The 15,318-nt window shown below is 50.1% G+C and overlaps 1 protein-coding gene and 1 pseudogene across 1 annotated transcript; both read left to right on the forward strand.

Moving 5' to 3' along the window:
• Positions 1 to 530: 530 nt before the first annotated feature.
• LOC139784914 (uncharacterized) lies at positions 531 to 3,668 on the forward strand (annotated as a pseudogene).
• Positions 3,669 to 13,140: 9,472 nt separating this feature from the next.
• Positions 13,141 to 15,114, forward strand: LOC139784915 (uncharacterized). The gene has a single exon (XM_071724086.1). It carries the CDS (start codon positions 13,141 to 13,143, stop codon positions 15,112 to 15,114), a length of 1,974 nt encoding a protein of 657 aa, XP_071580187.1.
• The last annotated feature ends 204 nt before the right edge of the window (positions 15,115 to 15,318 follow it).

Below are 15,318 nucleotides of genomic sequence, written 5' to 3' on the forward strand. Positions count from 1 at the left end.
CAGAGACGAGGAGCGCGAAGACTCCGATCCAGGGATAGCGCTGACTAGCGACGAAACAGACGCTACCGACAGCCATCCTCCGAAATCTTCGACAACCCGAACGAGCCTTTCGACCCCACCCCGCAAAGGCCCAGATGACAGAAATCAAGACCACTTCCTAGCACAAAAGGATACCTAGTGGTGTCGTCTCACACGGGGAGAACCTTGTGATCCCGGCAGCAGGTGCTCGAGAACCAGGGAAAACTACCGACATCGTGGACCCAACGCTCGGCAGAGCCCGGGTGCTAACACGAGGAAAAACAGGAATCATCGCACTCCCAATTAAAACGTGCGTATCGGAAGATACCAGAGGAAATGGGTGAAGGAAGCCATCTCCTCCCTACTCGTAGCGTGCACCGAAATGGAACTACCCACCGTCGCCATAGTAAGGGAGGCATAGACGGTATGATGTTCCCGACAGTCCGCCGGATATTGGAGGACACGTTCGGGACAGCCCCACCCGCATCTTAATATGCAAAAACCATATTTCAATGCCATTCGACGCCGAGAAGCCCGACATCCTGAAGGAAGCACACGCTTCAGCAGTCGGAGGACACAAAGGAGTCACCAAGACATACAGAAAACTCAGGGAAAAGTACCACTGGCCGGGGATGAAGGCCGACGTTCAGAATTCATCAGAACTGCAGGAGCTGCCAACTAAAGAAGCTAGTCCGTGTAAAAACACGACAACCAATGGTACTCACCGACACGCCAGGAGCAGCCTTCGACAAATATACATGGACATCATGGGACCGCTGCCCACCACCACCACGGGGTACTCTACATCCTCACAATTCAAGACCTCATAACAAAATATCCTTAGCCCTTCCCCTGAAACAGGCGTCTGCCGTAGACGTAGCCGACGCGTTCGCAAAAGACTTTTCTGCATATACGGAGCCCCCAGAGCTTGGCTCACGAACAGGGAAGCCACTTCATAACGCGCTCATGCGCAATATTGCAAAAAAATCCGAATCACCCAATATAAGACGACAGCCTACAGGCCGCAATCAAACGGCTCCGTCGAACGCTCCCATCACGTGTTATGGGAGTACTTAAAACAATTTGCGAAAAGGATAATTGGGACGAATATCTGAAATTCGCGACCTTTTCATACAACACTAGCGTTCACGAGGGCACGTTAACACACCACACGAGCTGATTTTCGGGAGAACTGCGCGTGCGCCGTCAAACGACCCACCGCTAGACGATGAAATCAGTGAAACTTACACCGACTATTTGAAACAACTATTCGAAAAATTGCATGACACACAAAATCGGGCCCGCGAGAACCTCGACCGCGCCAAAGCACGATCCAAAATCTACTACGATAGAGAATGAACGTGCGTACTTTTAGAGCGGGAGACCGCGTGTACCTCCTAAAGAGCCCAGTAGAGGGAAATTGGACGATCATACGTCGGCCATATGAATACTGGAGGTATTAGAGAATAATAATGTAAAAATTAGGCTAGAGAATAAGGACAAAACCTACATATGGATAAGTTAAGATAGCTAGAAACTAAGACCCCCCCCCCCCGCACGTAGAACTTAAGACCCTTTCCCCCACTATGTATCCATCCCCCACCTTACGTTGTCGTAAAAATCTAGTATATAGTCACGACCCGACGACCACCGGCAACAGTACAGCCCGAACTACCGCACAGTCATGGGGCCTCTCGCTGTATGCATTACCATAATAGCTTTAAGCGGCCACCCCAGTATACAGCCTACTAGGCTTCGACCTGTAGAGGCAAGGACTAAACGTCACGACCCTCTCACTCACCGACATCGGGGATTGTGAGCTAGAAGACTTGGAACCAGTCACCGAGGAGACATACCTGCAACTCCTACAATTGAGCGAGTTTCGACCATACCGTCGGGATACAATGTAAGATAGAGATCGATCGAGACGTGCAACACTGCGGATGGTCCTCGTACAATTCAGCCGTACAGGGTGGAAAATACGAATATATCCACGAGATCCCAAGCGACGCCTGCCGCAAAATGCAGGACAGTGGAAACCATCTACTGGGCGGAGCAAGCGGGATCATAGCCGGCATTAAGGTAAACGCCACTACCACACGAGCGATCACCCTAGCCGGATCTTTAACCATGGACGGAGATTGCGAGGGAGCACAATACAGCGACCCCATGGGCACCTGGAGCAACGTGTTCGTACAAGCAACGGTGAAGATAACCACGCGCGGATGGAGCTGCCCGTAAAGCATTCAACGAACAAGGTCCACACTCCCCTCCGGCATCCGCTGTCCAGCTATGGAAGGGGAATGCTACGACGCAGATGGAACAATGACCTTCTGGAAGACACTCCCACCGACACCTGTCAATTTAACAAATATGGACGTACTTTACGAGGGGAAGGCCACCGAGTCTCACCGAAACCAGGCCAGAAGGAAACTCCGGTCATCTATACCCTGACAACAAGAGATATTACCTTCGCCCTGGCCAGAACCACGGAGACGAGCCTCTGCGGTTACAAAATAATCCAAACAGAACACCCGAAACTATTCATCCTCGAGACCCAACCAGGACGGACATTCAAGATACAGACTGGAATCTCGATCGACAATCTCGACATCTTCTCATACGTAAACAGCAAGTTCATCTACGTCGAGAAACATATGAGGACGCAACTGACCAAATGTACCGAGATATAATGAGTCAGAAGTGCGCCCTAGAGAACAGATATTGGAGAACGCTCTATCCCTCGCCAGCATCGCCCCCGACGAGATGGCATACAGGATTATGAAGTCACCAGGATACACGGCAATCACCGCCGGAGAAGTAATATACCTAGTGAAGTGTGTGCCGGTCACGTGTAAAGTGAGACAGACTGAAAATTGTTACAGTGAATTAGCCGTCTCGCATAATAACGCGTCGCACTTCCTACTCCCAAAGTCCCGCGTACTGACTAAGAGTGGCACGCTCAGGGACTGCAACGAGCTTTTGCCCACAATGTACAGATAGACGACGCGTGGTTCAAGTTAACGCCGCGCCCGGTAGAAGCACTACCCCCACCAACGATCCAGCCTCTAAGCAAACCGCAGTGGAAATATGTGAATCCAGCCAACCTCGCCACAAGCGGCATATACTCCACACAGGATCTTGATCGCCTCCGCAACCATATAATGTTCCCATCGAGAAGCCAGCAATGATCACACACTGGTACAAGGAGGCGATGGGCCGCAACATCCCACGCGGAACTGTTTCGCTGTACAACTTAATGGACGAGGAATCGCTAGAGAAGATTGCGGAAAATACCGGACAGCAACTGTGGAATGGGTTCGTCACATTCGGCTCAGCAAGTGCCGGAGTATTGGCTATTATCCTCCTATTCCGATTGGCCAAGCTGATAATCGACTCGATCATCAGAGGCTATGCGCTCCACTTCCGTCTACGGCTGGAGCATGCACCTCCTGGGAGCAGTGTGGAGCTCCGTCACCCACCTACTCCTGCATCTCAGCAGCAGGACGCCCACCACCGAAGACACCGACCCGGAGGCACCACCTGCCGAGATGACCACACTAGTCACCACAAAGGAGGAACCCAGCACGAGCCACGGCAGCGTCAAGGAAAATGGATTACGGCGAGCTCAGAAAATACCTACACGGTAGTAAATAGTTACGAAGTAAATATAACCTTACTAATAAGACGATCGTACTTTAAAAACTTGTAAGATATCCCAAAGCAAAATGTTGGAACAATGTCCAACATTTTAAATAAGGAGGGAGGTGTTACGTCCACCCCCCACCACACTCCGGGAAAATTTAAAACATTTCTTTATAAGAACAAATACCAGATAAGCTGGGACCTGACCAAACCGCGTCCCGGATCTGGCATCTTAACAGTAGATAGACTATATGAGTTCTAGGCCACTAACGAAAAGTTACCATTTACCATAAGTAGAAGTTACCACTTACCGACAGTAGAAGTTATCATAACTAAAAGTTACCATTTACCATAAGTAGAAGTTACCATAACTAAAAGTTACCATTTACCATAAGTAGAAGTTACCACTTACCGACAGTAGAAGTTATCATAACTAAAAGTTACCATTTACCATAAGTAGAAGTTACCATAACTAAAAGTTACCATTTACCATAAGTAGAAGTTACCACTTACCGACAATAGAAGTTACCATAACCAAAAGTTACCATTTACCATAAGTAGAAGTTACCACTTAACCGACAGTAGAAGTTACCATAACTAAAAGTTACCATTTACCATAAGTAAAAGATATCATAGATAAAAGTTACCATAGAGTAGAAGTAAGACCGCGTAAGTAAGATCACTTATCATCAACCATCGACTACCCACCAATAGATGTACACGGTAGATTTAACATAAACAATAAGTGTTCACAATATCCTTCTCGAAAATCCACCATAAGTATCTAACTCCCAAATCCCCGTAATCCTTCTTCAGACCCTTCCAGAAAACTCTCGGCTCAACGAGTCATACGACTGCACAAAAGAGAAAGCGAAGGTGGAAGCAAAAAACGCAACCCTTCCCTCGAACACGAAGGAAGACGGAAAACATGACCATATAAGGAGATAAATCAGGGACCGATGACGCAACACGGTCCTTCCATCTCTCAACCCTTCCACTTTACCACCCTCGCCACCGAGGATGGAAAAACATGACCATATAAGGAGAGAAATCAGGGACCGGACCGATGACGCAACGAAGCCCCTCCACTTCTCAACCCTTCCACGCGAGCTTTTCCCGCCGCCAGGAAAATGGAATATAAGGACGAGCATCCCGAGGGACGCTCGCAGTCTTAGTCTCAGTCTCAGTCGCAGTCAGTCAGCCAGTGCTTCTCTCAGTTATCCTTCGGACGCAGATTCGATACTTGTCTCAGTGAGCATTACCACGTTCTTCTATATCCTTCTATATCCGAAAACTTCCATATCCTCCTATATCCGAAGCCTCAAGTATCACGCGTATACTCGATAATGTTAAGTGTCTGATATTGTAACAGTTGTAGAATTATCGTGTGAAACTATAAGAATATACCAGTGTTTAACGAATTTTCGTGTGATCTCTCATCAACCTTAACACGCCCCACTCCCACTGGGTAGCGCTAATTCGTTGGCAGTATTAATTACTTAGTACCAACAAGGTACCACGTCACCGGTCCTCCCCTTGCATTACATCTGCATACGAGGCAGTGCTATACGAGTGGCACGCTATCGTCCGTAGGTGTTCGGAAAGAGGCAGTGCTATACGAGTGGCACGTTTTCTCGCCGTAGCAACAGGGAATAAACCAAAGACGTTTCTTTTCCGCGAATATTTATATTGTTTGGCTAAAGCAAATGCCAAGGTGTCGCCAAGGAGGAATTAAGTGGCGTACCCGCCGATTAAACCGTCTCCTACATACACCTCCCTCTAACACCATACTGGGAGTCGAATTCGCGGAACAACCCGAGTACGAAGCGTATTTCGCCGCGAATTCCGCGCGCAAGGCGGACGAAAAACTCAGTGTTAACCGCGAACACCGGCACGCGAGTGTTAACGATTCCTCAACATACATTCCACTCTCGAAAGAGGAATCCCGAACGAACTACCGTGCGCTTAAAAGGGAGTCTCACCCGAGTTGTCAAGTGAACCTCGAAAGCCGCCCGTACCGGTTGACCTGCATTACGGATGAATCTGACCACCTCCCGTCGGAGGAACTGATTGAGCGCATCAGGAAGGACGACCCCCGCCGGAGCTACTACTCGCGACGCCGCGCGGAGATCCTGTATCTATACGGCGCCGCCACACCTGAGCATTGGGGGACCGCGGACCACCCTCTAGAACTCGAGTAAAGGTAAGTGCCGACGCCCCTAAATTTAATTAACTGACATGAGTGAGCCCCCATCACGACCTGCTACCCGGCGACTCTCCCCCTTAGTCTCTCGAATCACGCGCCGGAATTGGTTATCCCGCGCGATCTGTGTATTTACGTTGGGTTATCAGAATCGGAATAGTAAACATTATCTCTGCGAATCGTGCTACCGCGACTTAACCGCGCAACAGCGCAGTCACTACGAACTCCTGATCCGACATTACATGCACATCGGTTTCCGGTACAGATTGGAAGAGTGCGACGCGTGTGACGTAATAATCGGCGAGATCCGGGAACCCTCGGGGTGTACCACGTGCTCGGAAATATACCTCGACGTGACGCGCTCGGTGACGCACGAGGGAGGGCAGCAACATTTAGATATAGAACCCACTATTATAGCCATCTCCCAAATCAGGCGTTAAGCTCGAGAACGCTATTACCAGTATTCCACGGTCGGTAAATCGAGAACGCTATTACCAGTATTCCACGGTCGGTAATTTGAAAACACTATTACCAATATTCCACGGTCGATAAATTGAAAACGCTATTACCAACATTCCACGGTCGGTAAATCGAGAACGCTATTACCAACATCCCACGGTCGGTAAATCGAGAACGATATTACCAACATTCCACGGTCGGTAAATTAAAAACGCTATTACCAACATTCACACGGTAGGTAAATCAAAAACCGCCCTTACCGACACCCTACGGTCAATAAAGAGATGATCATTGTTATCAATGCACGCTGTTACTGATGTGCCCCAGGCACCCGGTCAGTCGTCGCCCTCCGGGAGTAATATCCCCCCCCTAGTCCGCTCAAAGTTTGGTTAATGAACGGGATTTGTGAATACACGTTGTTCTTCCTAAATAAAACTACCGATACGATTATTTGTGAGGATTGCCTACTTAACAATCACCAAGCCACGCGATCAGAATTCGAAGGCACCCTCTGGCACTACGTACAGTACGGTCCGCGGACGGAATTTAATACGTGTTCCGCCTGCAACAAAACCTTGGCCGACTACCGCCCCGCGCTCGAGTGCCACTATTGTACCGAAGTCGAAGAGATATTCGAACGGTACCTTTTAACATCACGCGAAGAACCGCATAACCAAGCTTCCCCAGTAAGAATTTGAATTGGAGCGACTCGTTGGTAACGGGCCCGGATAGCGAATTACCCCGGTCGCGGGTATCCCCGGGTAGAGCCCCTCGGCTTAGCGACCCGACAAAGCGACCTGCTCCCGTCAGAGATCCGAGTACCGCGCCGCGGCCGCGATCCCTCGGGACGTGACATAAATTTGGTGACAGCGGTGGGATACGAAAATTCGCGATGCCGGAAACCCGTTCCAAAACCGGTGACCCTCCGAGCGAGGAAGAGCTCACAGCGCGCCGAGCCGCTTTGGATCACGAGTTTACATTGCTAGACAAAGAGAAAAAGAAACGGAAAGCAGACGAAACAAGACTGCTCGAAATACAGGCAAGGATTACGCGCGAGGCCGAAGCTCTCGAAAGAGCTAAGCAAGACCTGGAGAGAATAAAAATCGGCATGGACGAAGAGCGCGCCCAGTACGAAAAAACCGGAGCTAGCTCAGACCCCCCTTTGGGACCCTCGCGACTAATGCTTATTTCCCCTTCGCGCCAGCATACACGTTTTTTCGACGCGCAAACATCGGCGATATTTCCCCCCTACGACCCAACAACGGAGAATTATGGGCCTCGCATCTCCTTCAGAGAAGCGCTCGAAACGGTTCCCCATTTCGACGGACGCAATATCCCCGTGTCTCAATTTATACGAGCATGCCGACGTGCCAAAGAGATCCTCCCTCCATCGTCGGAAAGGAATCTAACCCGCCTCCTCCTGACCAAACTTTGCGGAAGAGCCATATGCGCAGTAGAAGACGAGGCTTGCGAAACGATAACTCAACTTTCGGACCTGCTAAGCAGCGCTTTCGGTTCGCCCCGAACAATAGATCAGTACCGCGGAGAACTCAGCACCATATACTTAAAACCGGGAGAACATATCTTAGATTACATAACCCGAGTGAAGGACCTTCGTTCGTCCATCATTGACGAAGAGAGACGCCGCCGCGGGGCCTTGGGCAATACGACGACCGAAGCAGACGCCCTGACCGCGCGTTCTTTTTGCGAAGGGTTGCCCCTCAGCTACCGTATTCAGCTCCACCCAGAGCATTATGCTAACCCGTTCTCAGCATTCTCCCACGTGAAGGCACTAGCAATGAGGCAGGAATTAGACAATTCCCGTTTCGAAAACCCTCGTAGAAACGACAGAGAACGAAGCCTCGAGAGGAACGTTTATAGCGCAGGGCGGCCCTTAGCCCATTCCACACCGACAAAACCCTTTTCCGAACGCGTCGAAACGAACAGATACGGACCGCCTAGAGTAACCTTCCGAGACCAGCCCGACAATCGATACACAACAAATAGGCCGCGCTACGAAAGCACGAGCCCGTCGCGTTACGGGAATCCGGGTAGACCACGTTATGAAGGAACAGAGAGGAACCGTGTCGACAACACGAACAGACCGCGTTACGAAAATGCGGAAAAAGGTCGCGCGGAGTATTCAGGTAGGAACGATAAGGTTTGCCGATACTGTAAGAACCCGGGGCACGAAATAGAGAAATGCCGTAAACGTCAGTACAATAATTCTCGGCAAGCGCAGGGAAACTCCCCGCACCCCCCGAGGACCGCGGACGAACCTCGGGTGGGAACATTTCGGGAAACCAACCGTCCAATAAGAGCGATAGTAGAGACACAAAGCGAACCACCAGAATCGCAATAATGAACCCGCCGGAGTTCTCACACGCGCCTAGCGTAAATCTAGCAATGGAGGGACTAAAGAACGAATCAAAATTCATGATAGACACGGGGGCCGCCCCGAACGTGATAAAAATAGGCCAACTCTCGTCCTTGGGGAATATAGAAACTAACGCGGGAATAACTATCACGGGAATAACTGATGGGAAAATCGACACGCTCGGAGCCATAGAAACCGAATTCTTAGGACACCGGATTAGGTTCCAAATCGTGACCGACGATTTCCCAATCTCGCAGGACGGAATCTTAGGATCAGACTTCCTGCGCGACACCTACGTGATAGACGCTACCCAAAACCTCCTAACGTGGGAGGGAATTCAGATACCGCTAAACAGAAAAGATACCACATCCGCGGTAACCTCGACGTTCCCGGTAACCCAAGTCGACGTGAATCGGTCAAACAAAACCACTGTATTTGACGACAAAACCGCTGTATCCACTGTATCCGACGACAAAACCGCTGTATCCACTGTATCCGACGACAAAACTACTGTATCCGACGACGACAAGATCACCGTACCCACTGTATCCGACGATGATAAAACCGCTGTATCCACCGTATCCGATCGGGCCGACACGAATCAGCCAGCCGAAAACCCCGAGCCCTCCGTAGTCAATAATAAGGAAACCGACAGGGCACGACCCAACGAAACCTTCAAAATACCGGCAAGGACGCGCACCACCTTGCCCCTTCGAATTAATAACCCAGAAATCGAAACGGGTTACGTACCGCGAATACACGTGCACGACGACATCTACTTAGGAGACGCTGTTGTCACGAATCGCGGCGGCATTGCCTACATCGGCATCATTAACACCGGCGAGCGAGATATCGAAATCTCGTTACCGACGGTCGAGCTTCAGGAGATAGAGACTCTACCTCCGGGCCACCTCATACCTCTGTATCCTCCTTTGAATCCGACAAGGGTCATAAAAGAACCCTCCTAACCCCACCTGGCCGTTCCGCTTTAGGGCCGAGAATGACCAGGAGCGACAAAAAGGCTCGCCGAATAATGGCGACATTCCTAAGTAAATCGCGCGCCGACAAGATAAAAGAGTTACTTCGTCTAGACCATCTGAACGACGAAGAGAGAGAACACGTACATAATCTTATCGAAAAGTACAGCGATCTATTCCGCTTGCCCGAAGACAAGCTACATCACACTGACAAAATAACACATAAGATACCGACCACCGACGACATTCCCATAAATACCAAACAGTACAGGTTCCCGCCAATGCACAAGGAAGAAATTGACAGACAGGTCAAGGACCTTCTAGATAACGACGTGATTCAACCGTCAACTTCGCCCTACAACTCTCCCTTGTGGATTGTGCCCAAGAAAGCCGACTCTAAAGGCAACAAAAAATGGCGCATGGTCATAGACTACCGCGCTCTTAATGAAAAAACCGTGGGTGACGCGCACCCTCTCCCTAACATTGTAGAAATACTAGATCAACTAGGAAGCGCGAAATATTTCAGCGTTTTTGATCTCGCCTCGGGGTTCCATCAGATTCGTATGGACGAAACCGACGCACATAAAACGGCATTCTCCACGCCGTACGGCCACTACGAGTTCAAGCGCATGCCATTTGGGCTAAAGAACGCGCCATCGACCTTCCAAAGGTTAATGAACCAAGTACTGAAGGGACTCCAAGGCGTGGAATTGTTTGTATACTTAGATGATATTATCATATACTCTAGCTCGCTGCGGGAGCATCTGATAAAATTCCATAAATTAGCGGAACGCCTTAGAGACGCGGGTTTGCGATTACAACCCGACAAATGCGAATTTCTTTGTAAAGAAGTCACTTACCTCGGCCACGTAATTTCCGAAACAGGAGTAAAACCCGACCCAAAGAAGGTCGAGGCCGTCCGACACTTTCCCCGTCCTCGGAACGCGAAGAACATCAAGCAGTTCCTAGGTCTGGCGGGTTACTATCGCCGGTTTATTCCGAACTTCTCAAAGATCGCGAAACCACTCACGAGCCTTCTAAAGAAAGACGTCGCGTTTATTTGGAGGGAGGAACACGAGACGGCGTTCTCCCACCTGAGGGACCTATTGTGTTCCGACCCTATCCTGCAACACCCCGACTTCACAAAGCCCTTTGTTGTAACCACGGATGCCTCAGGTACCGCGATCGGGGGCATCTTAAGTCAGGGCCCCGTAGGTAAAGACTTACCGATCGCATATACATCGCGACTACTCAATGCCGCCGAACAGAATTACTCAACGATCGAAAAGGAGCTGCTTGCTGTTGTTTATTGTGTAAAACATTTTAGGCCATATTTGTTTGGTCGCAGATTTCAGCTAATTACTGACCATAAACCTTTGATCTGGTTAAACTCAGTGAAAGATCCTTCGTCGCGCCTGGTCCGTTGGAGGTTGAAACTCCTGGAATACGAGTACGACTTTGCTTACAAAGCAGGAAAAATCAACGCGAACGCAGACGCTCTCTCTCGTAACCCCGTCCAACGACAAGTCCTCCCCCTCGCGAAAACCACAGAATCCTCCGACTCCGATGAGTCAATATTCTCCTCCAATCCACGCACGAAACGGAAGCGGCACCATTCCCCCGACGTCAACGAACCAAGCACTTCAGCTCAGAGCATGGAAGCCGCCCCCGCCGCAAACGAAGAAAGGGAGACCACTGAGGAAAACGTATCGGATAACGACAGTAACTCAGACAGAGACGAGGAGCGCGAAGACTCCGATCCAGGGATAGCGCTGACTAGCGACGAAACAGACGCTACCGACAGCACATCCTCCGAAATCTTCGACAACCCGAACGAGCCTTTCGACCCCCACCCCGCAAAGGCCCAGATGACAGAAATCAAAGACCACTTCCTAGCACAAAAGGAATACCTAGTGGTGTTCGTCTCACAACGGGGAGAACCTTGTGATCCCGGCAGCAGGATGCTCGAGAACCATGGAAAACTACCGACAATCGTGGACCCAACGCTCGGCAGAGCCCGGGTGCTAACACGAGGAAAAACAGGAATCATCGCACTCCCAATTAAAACGTGCGTATCGGAAGATACCCAGAGGAAATGGGTGAAGGAAGCCATCTCCTCCCTACTCGTAGCGTGCACCGAAATGGAACTACCCACCGTCGCCATATGTAAGGGAGGCATAGACGGTATGATGTTCCCGACAGTCCGCCGGATATTGGAGGACACGTTCCGGGACAGCCCCACCCGCATCTTAATATGCAAAAACCATATTTCAATGCCATTCGACGCCGAGAAGCCCGACATCCTGAAGGAAGCACACGCTTCAGCAGTCGGAGGACACAAAGGAGTCACCAAGACATACAGAAAACTCAGGGAAAAGTACCACTGGCCGGGGATGAAGGCCGACGTTCAGAAATTCATCCAGAACTGCAGGAGCTGCCAACTAAAGAAGCTAGTCCGTGTAAAAACACGACAACCAATGGTACTCACCGACACGCCAGGAGCAGCCTTCGACAAAATATCCATGGACATCATGGGACCGCTGCCCACCACCACCACGGGGTACTCTTACATCCTCACAATTCAAGACCTCCTAACAAAATATTCCTTAGCCATTCCCCTGAAACAGGCGTCTGCCGTAGACGTAGCCGACGCGTTCGCAAAAGACTTTATCTGCATATACGGAGCCCCCAGAGCTTGGCTCACGAACCAGGGAAGCCACTTCATAAACGCGCTCATGCGCAATATTGCAAAAAAATTCCGAATCACCCAATATAAGACGACAGCCTACAGGCCGCAATCAAACGGCTCCGTCGAACGCTCCCATCACGTGTATGGGAGTACTTAAAACAATTTTGCGAAAAGGATAATTGGGACGAATATCTGAAATTCGCGACCTTTTCATACAACACTAGCGTTCACGAGGGCACGTTATACACACCACACGAGCTGATTTTCGGGAGAACTGCGCGTGCGCCGTCAAACGACCCACCGCTAGACGATGAAATCAGTGAAACTTACACCGACTATTTGAAACAACTATTCGAAAAATTGCATGACACACAAAATCGGGCCCGCGAGAACCTCGACCGCGCCAAAGCACGATCCAAAATCTACTACGATAAGAGAATGAACGTGCGTACTTTTAGAGCGGGAGACCGCGTGTACCTCCTAAAAGAGCCCAGTAGAGGGAAATTGGACGATCAATACGTCGGCCCATATGAAATACTGGAGGTATTAGAGAATAATAATGTAAAAATTAGGCTAGAGAATAAGGACAAAACCGTACATATGGATAAGTTAAAGATAGCTAGAAACTAAGACCCCCCCCCCCGCACGTAGAACTTAAGACCCTTTCCCCCACTATGTATCCATCCCCCACCTTACGTTGTCGTAAAAATCTAGTATATAGTCACGACCCGACGACCACCGGCAACAGTACAGCCCGAACTACCGCACAGTCATGGGGCCTCTCGCTGTATGCATTACCATAATAGCTTTAAGCGGCACCCCAGTATACAGCCTACTAGGCTTCGACTGTAGAGGCAAGGGACTAAACGTCACGACCCTCTCACTCACCGACATCGGGGATTGTGAGCTAGAAGACTTGGAACCAGTCACCGAGGAGACATACCTGCAACTCCTACAATTGAGCGAGTTCGACCATACCGTCGGGATACAATGTAAGATAGAGATCGATCGAGACGTGCAACACTGCGGATGGTCCTCGTACAATTCAGCCGTACAGGGTGGAAAATACGAATATATCCACGAGATCCCAAGCGACGCCTGCCGCAAAATGCAGGACAGTGGAACCATCTACCTGGGCGGAGCAAGCGGGATCATAGCCGGCATTAAGGTAAACGCCACTACCACACGAGCGATCACCCTAGCCGGATCTTTAACCATGGACGGAGATTGCGAGGGAGCACAATACAGCGACCCCATGGGCACCTGGAGCAACGTGTTCGTACAAGCAACGGTGAAGATAACCACGCGCCGGATGGAGCTGCCCGTAAAGCATTCAACGAACAAGGTCACACTCCCCTCCGGCATCCGCTGTCCAGCTATGGAAGGGGAATGCTACGACGCAGATGGAACAATGACCTTCTGGAAGACACTCCCCACCGACACCTGTCAATTTAACAAATATGACGTACTTTACGAGGGGAAGGCCCACCGAGTCTCACCGAAACCAGGCCAGAAGGAAACTCCGGTCATCTATACCCTGACAACAAGAGATATTACCTTCGCCCTGGCCAGAACCACGGAGACGAGCCTCTGCGGTTACAAAATAATCCAAACAGAACACCCGAAACTATTCATCCTCGAGACCCAACCAGGACGGACATTCAAGATACAGACTGGAATCTCGATCGACAATCTCGACATCTTCTCATACGTAAACAGCAAGTTCATCTACGTCGAGAAACATATGAGGACGCAACTGACACAAATGTACCGAGATATAATGAGTCAGAAGTGCGCCCTAGAGAAACAGATATTGGAGAACGCTCTATCCCTCGCCAGCATCGCCCCCGACGAGATGGCATACAGGATTATGAAGTCACCAGGATACACGGCAATCACCGCCGGAGAAGTAATATACATAGTGAAGTGTGTGCCGGTCACGTGTAAAGTGAGACAGACTGAAAATTGTTACAGTGAATTAGCCGTCTCGCATAATAACGCGTCGCACTTCCTACTCCCAAAGTCCCGCGTACTGACTAAGAGTGGCACGCTCAGGGACTGCAACGAGCTTTTGCCCACAATGTACAGAATAGACGACGCGTGGTTCAAGTTAACGCCGCGCCCGGTAGAAGCACTACCCCCACCAACGATCCAGCCTCTAAGCAAACCGCAGTGGAAATATGTGAATCCAGCCAACCTCGCCACAAGCGGCATATACTCCACACAGGATCTTGATCGCCTCCGCAACCATATAATGTTCCCCATCGAGAAGCCAGCAATGATCAACACACTGGTACAAGGAGCGATGGGCCGCAACATCCCACGCGGAACTGTTTCGCTGTACAACTTAATGGACGAGGAATCGCTAGAGAAGATTGCGGAAAATACCGGACAGCAACTGTGGAATGGGTTCGTCACATTCGGCTCAGCAAGTGCCGGAGTATTGGCTATTATCCTCCTATTCCGATTGGCCAAGCTGATAATCGACTCGATCATCAGAGGCTATGCGCTCCACTCCGTCTACGGCTGGAGCATGCACCTCCTGGGAGCAGTGTGGAGCTCCGTCACCCACCTACTCCTGCATCTCAGCAGCAGGACGCCCACCACCGAAGACACCGACCCGGAGGCACCACCTGCCGAGATGACCACACTAGTCACCACAAAGGAGGAACCCAGCACGAGCCACGGCAGCGTCAAGGAAATGGATTACGGTGAGCTCAGAAAATACCTACACGGTAGTAAATAGTTAACGAAGTAAATATAACCTTACTAATAAGACGATCGTACTTTAAAAACTTGTAAGATATCCCAAGCAAAATGTTGGAACAATGTCCAACATTTTTAAATAAGGAGGGAGGTGTTACGTCCACCCCCCACCACACTCCGGGAAAATTTAAAACATTTCTTTATAAGAACAAATACCAGATAAGCTGGGACCTGACCGAACCGC

Source organism: Temnothorax nylanderi, unplaced genomic scaffold (assembly GCF_030848795.1).
Source record: "Temnothorax nylanderi isolate EJ_2023f unplaced genomic scaffold, tnyl_v1.0 TNYL_tig0704_pilon, whole genome shotgun sequence".
Taxonomy (NCBI): domain Eukaryota; kingdom Metazoa; phylum Arthropoda; class Insecta; order Hymenoptera; family Formicidae; genus Temnothorax; species Temnothorax nylanderi.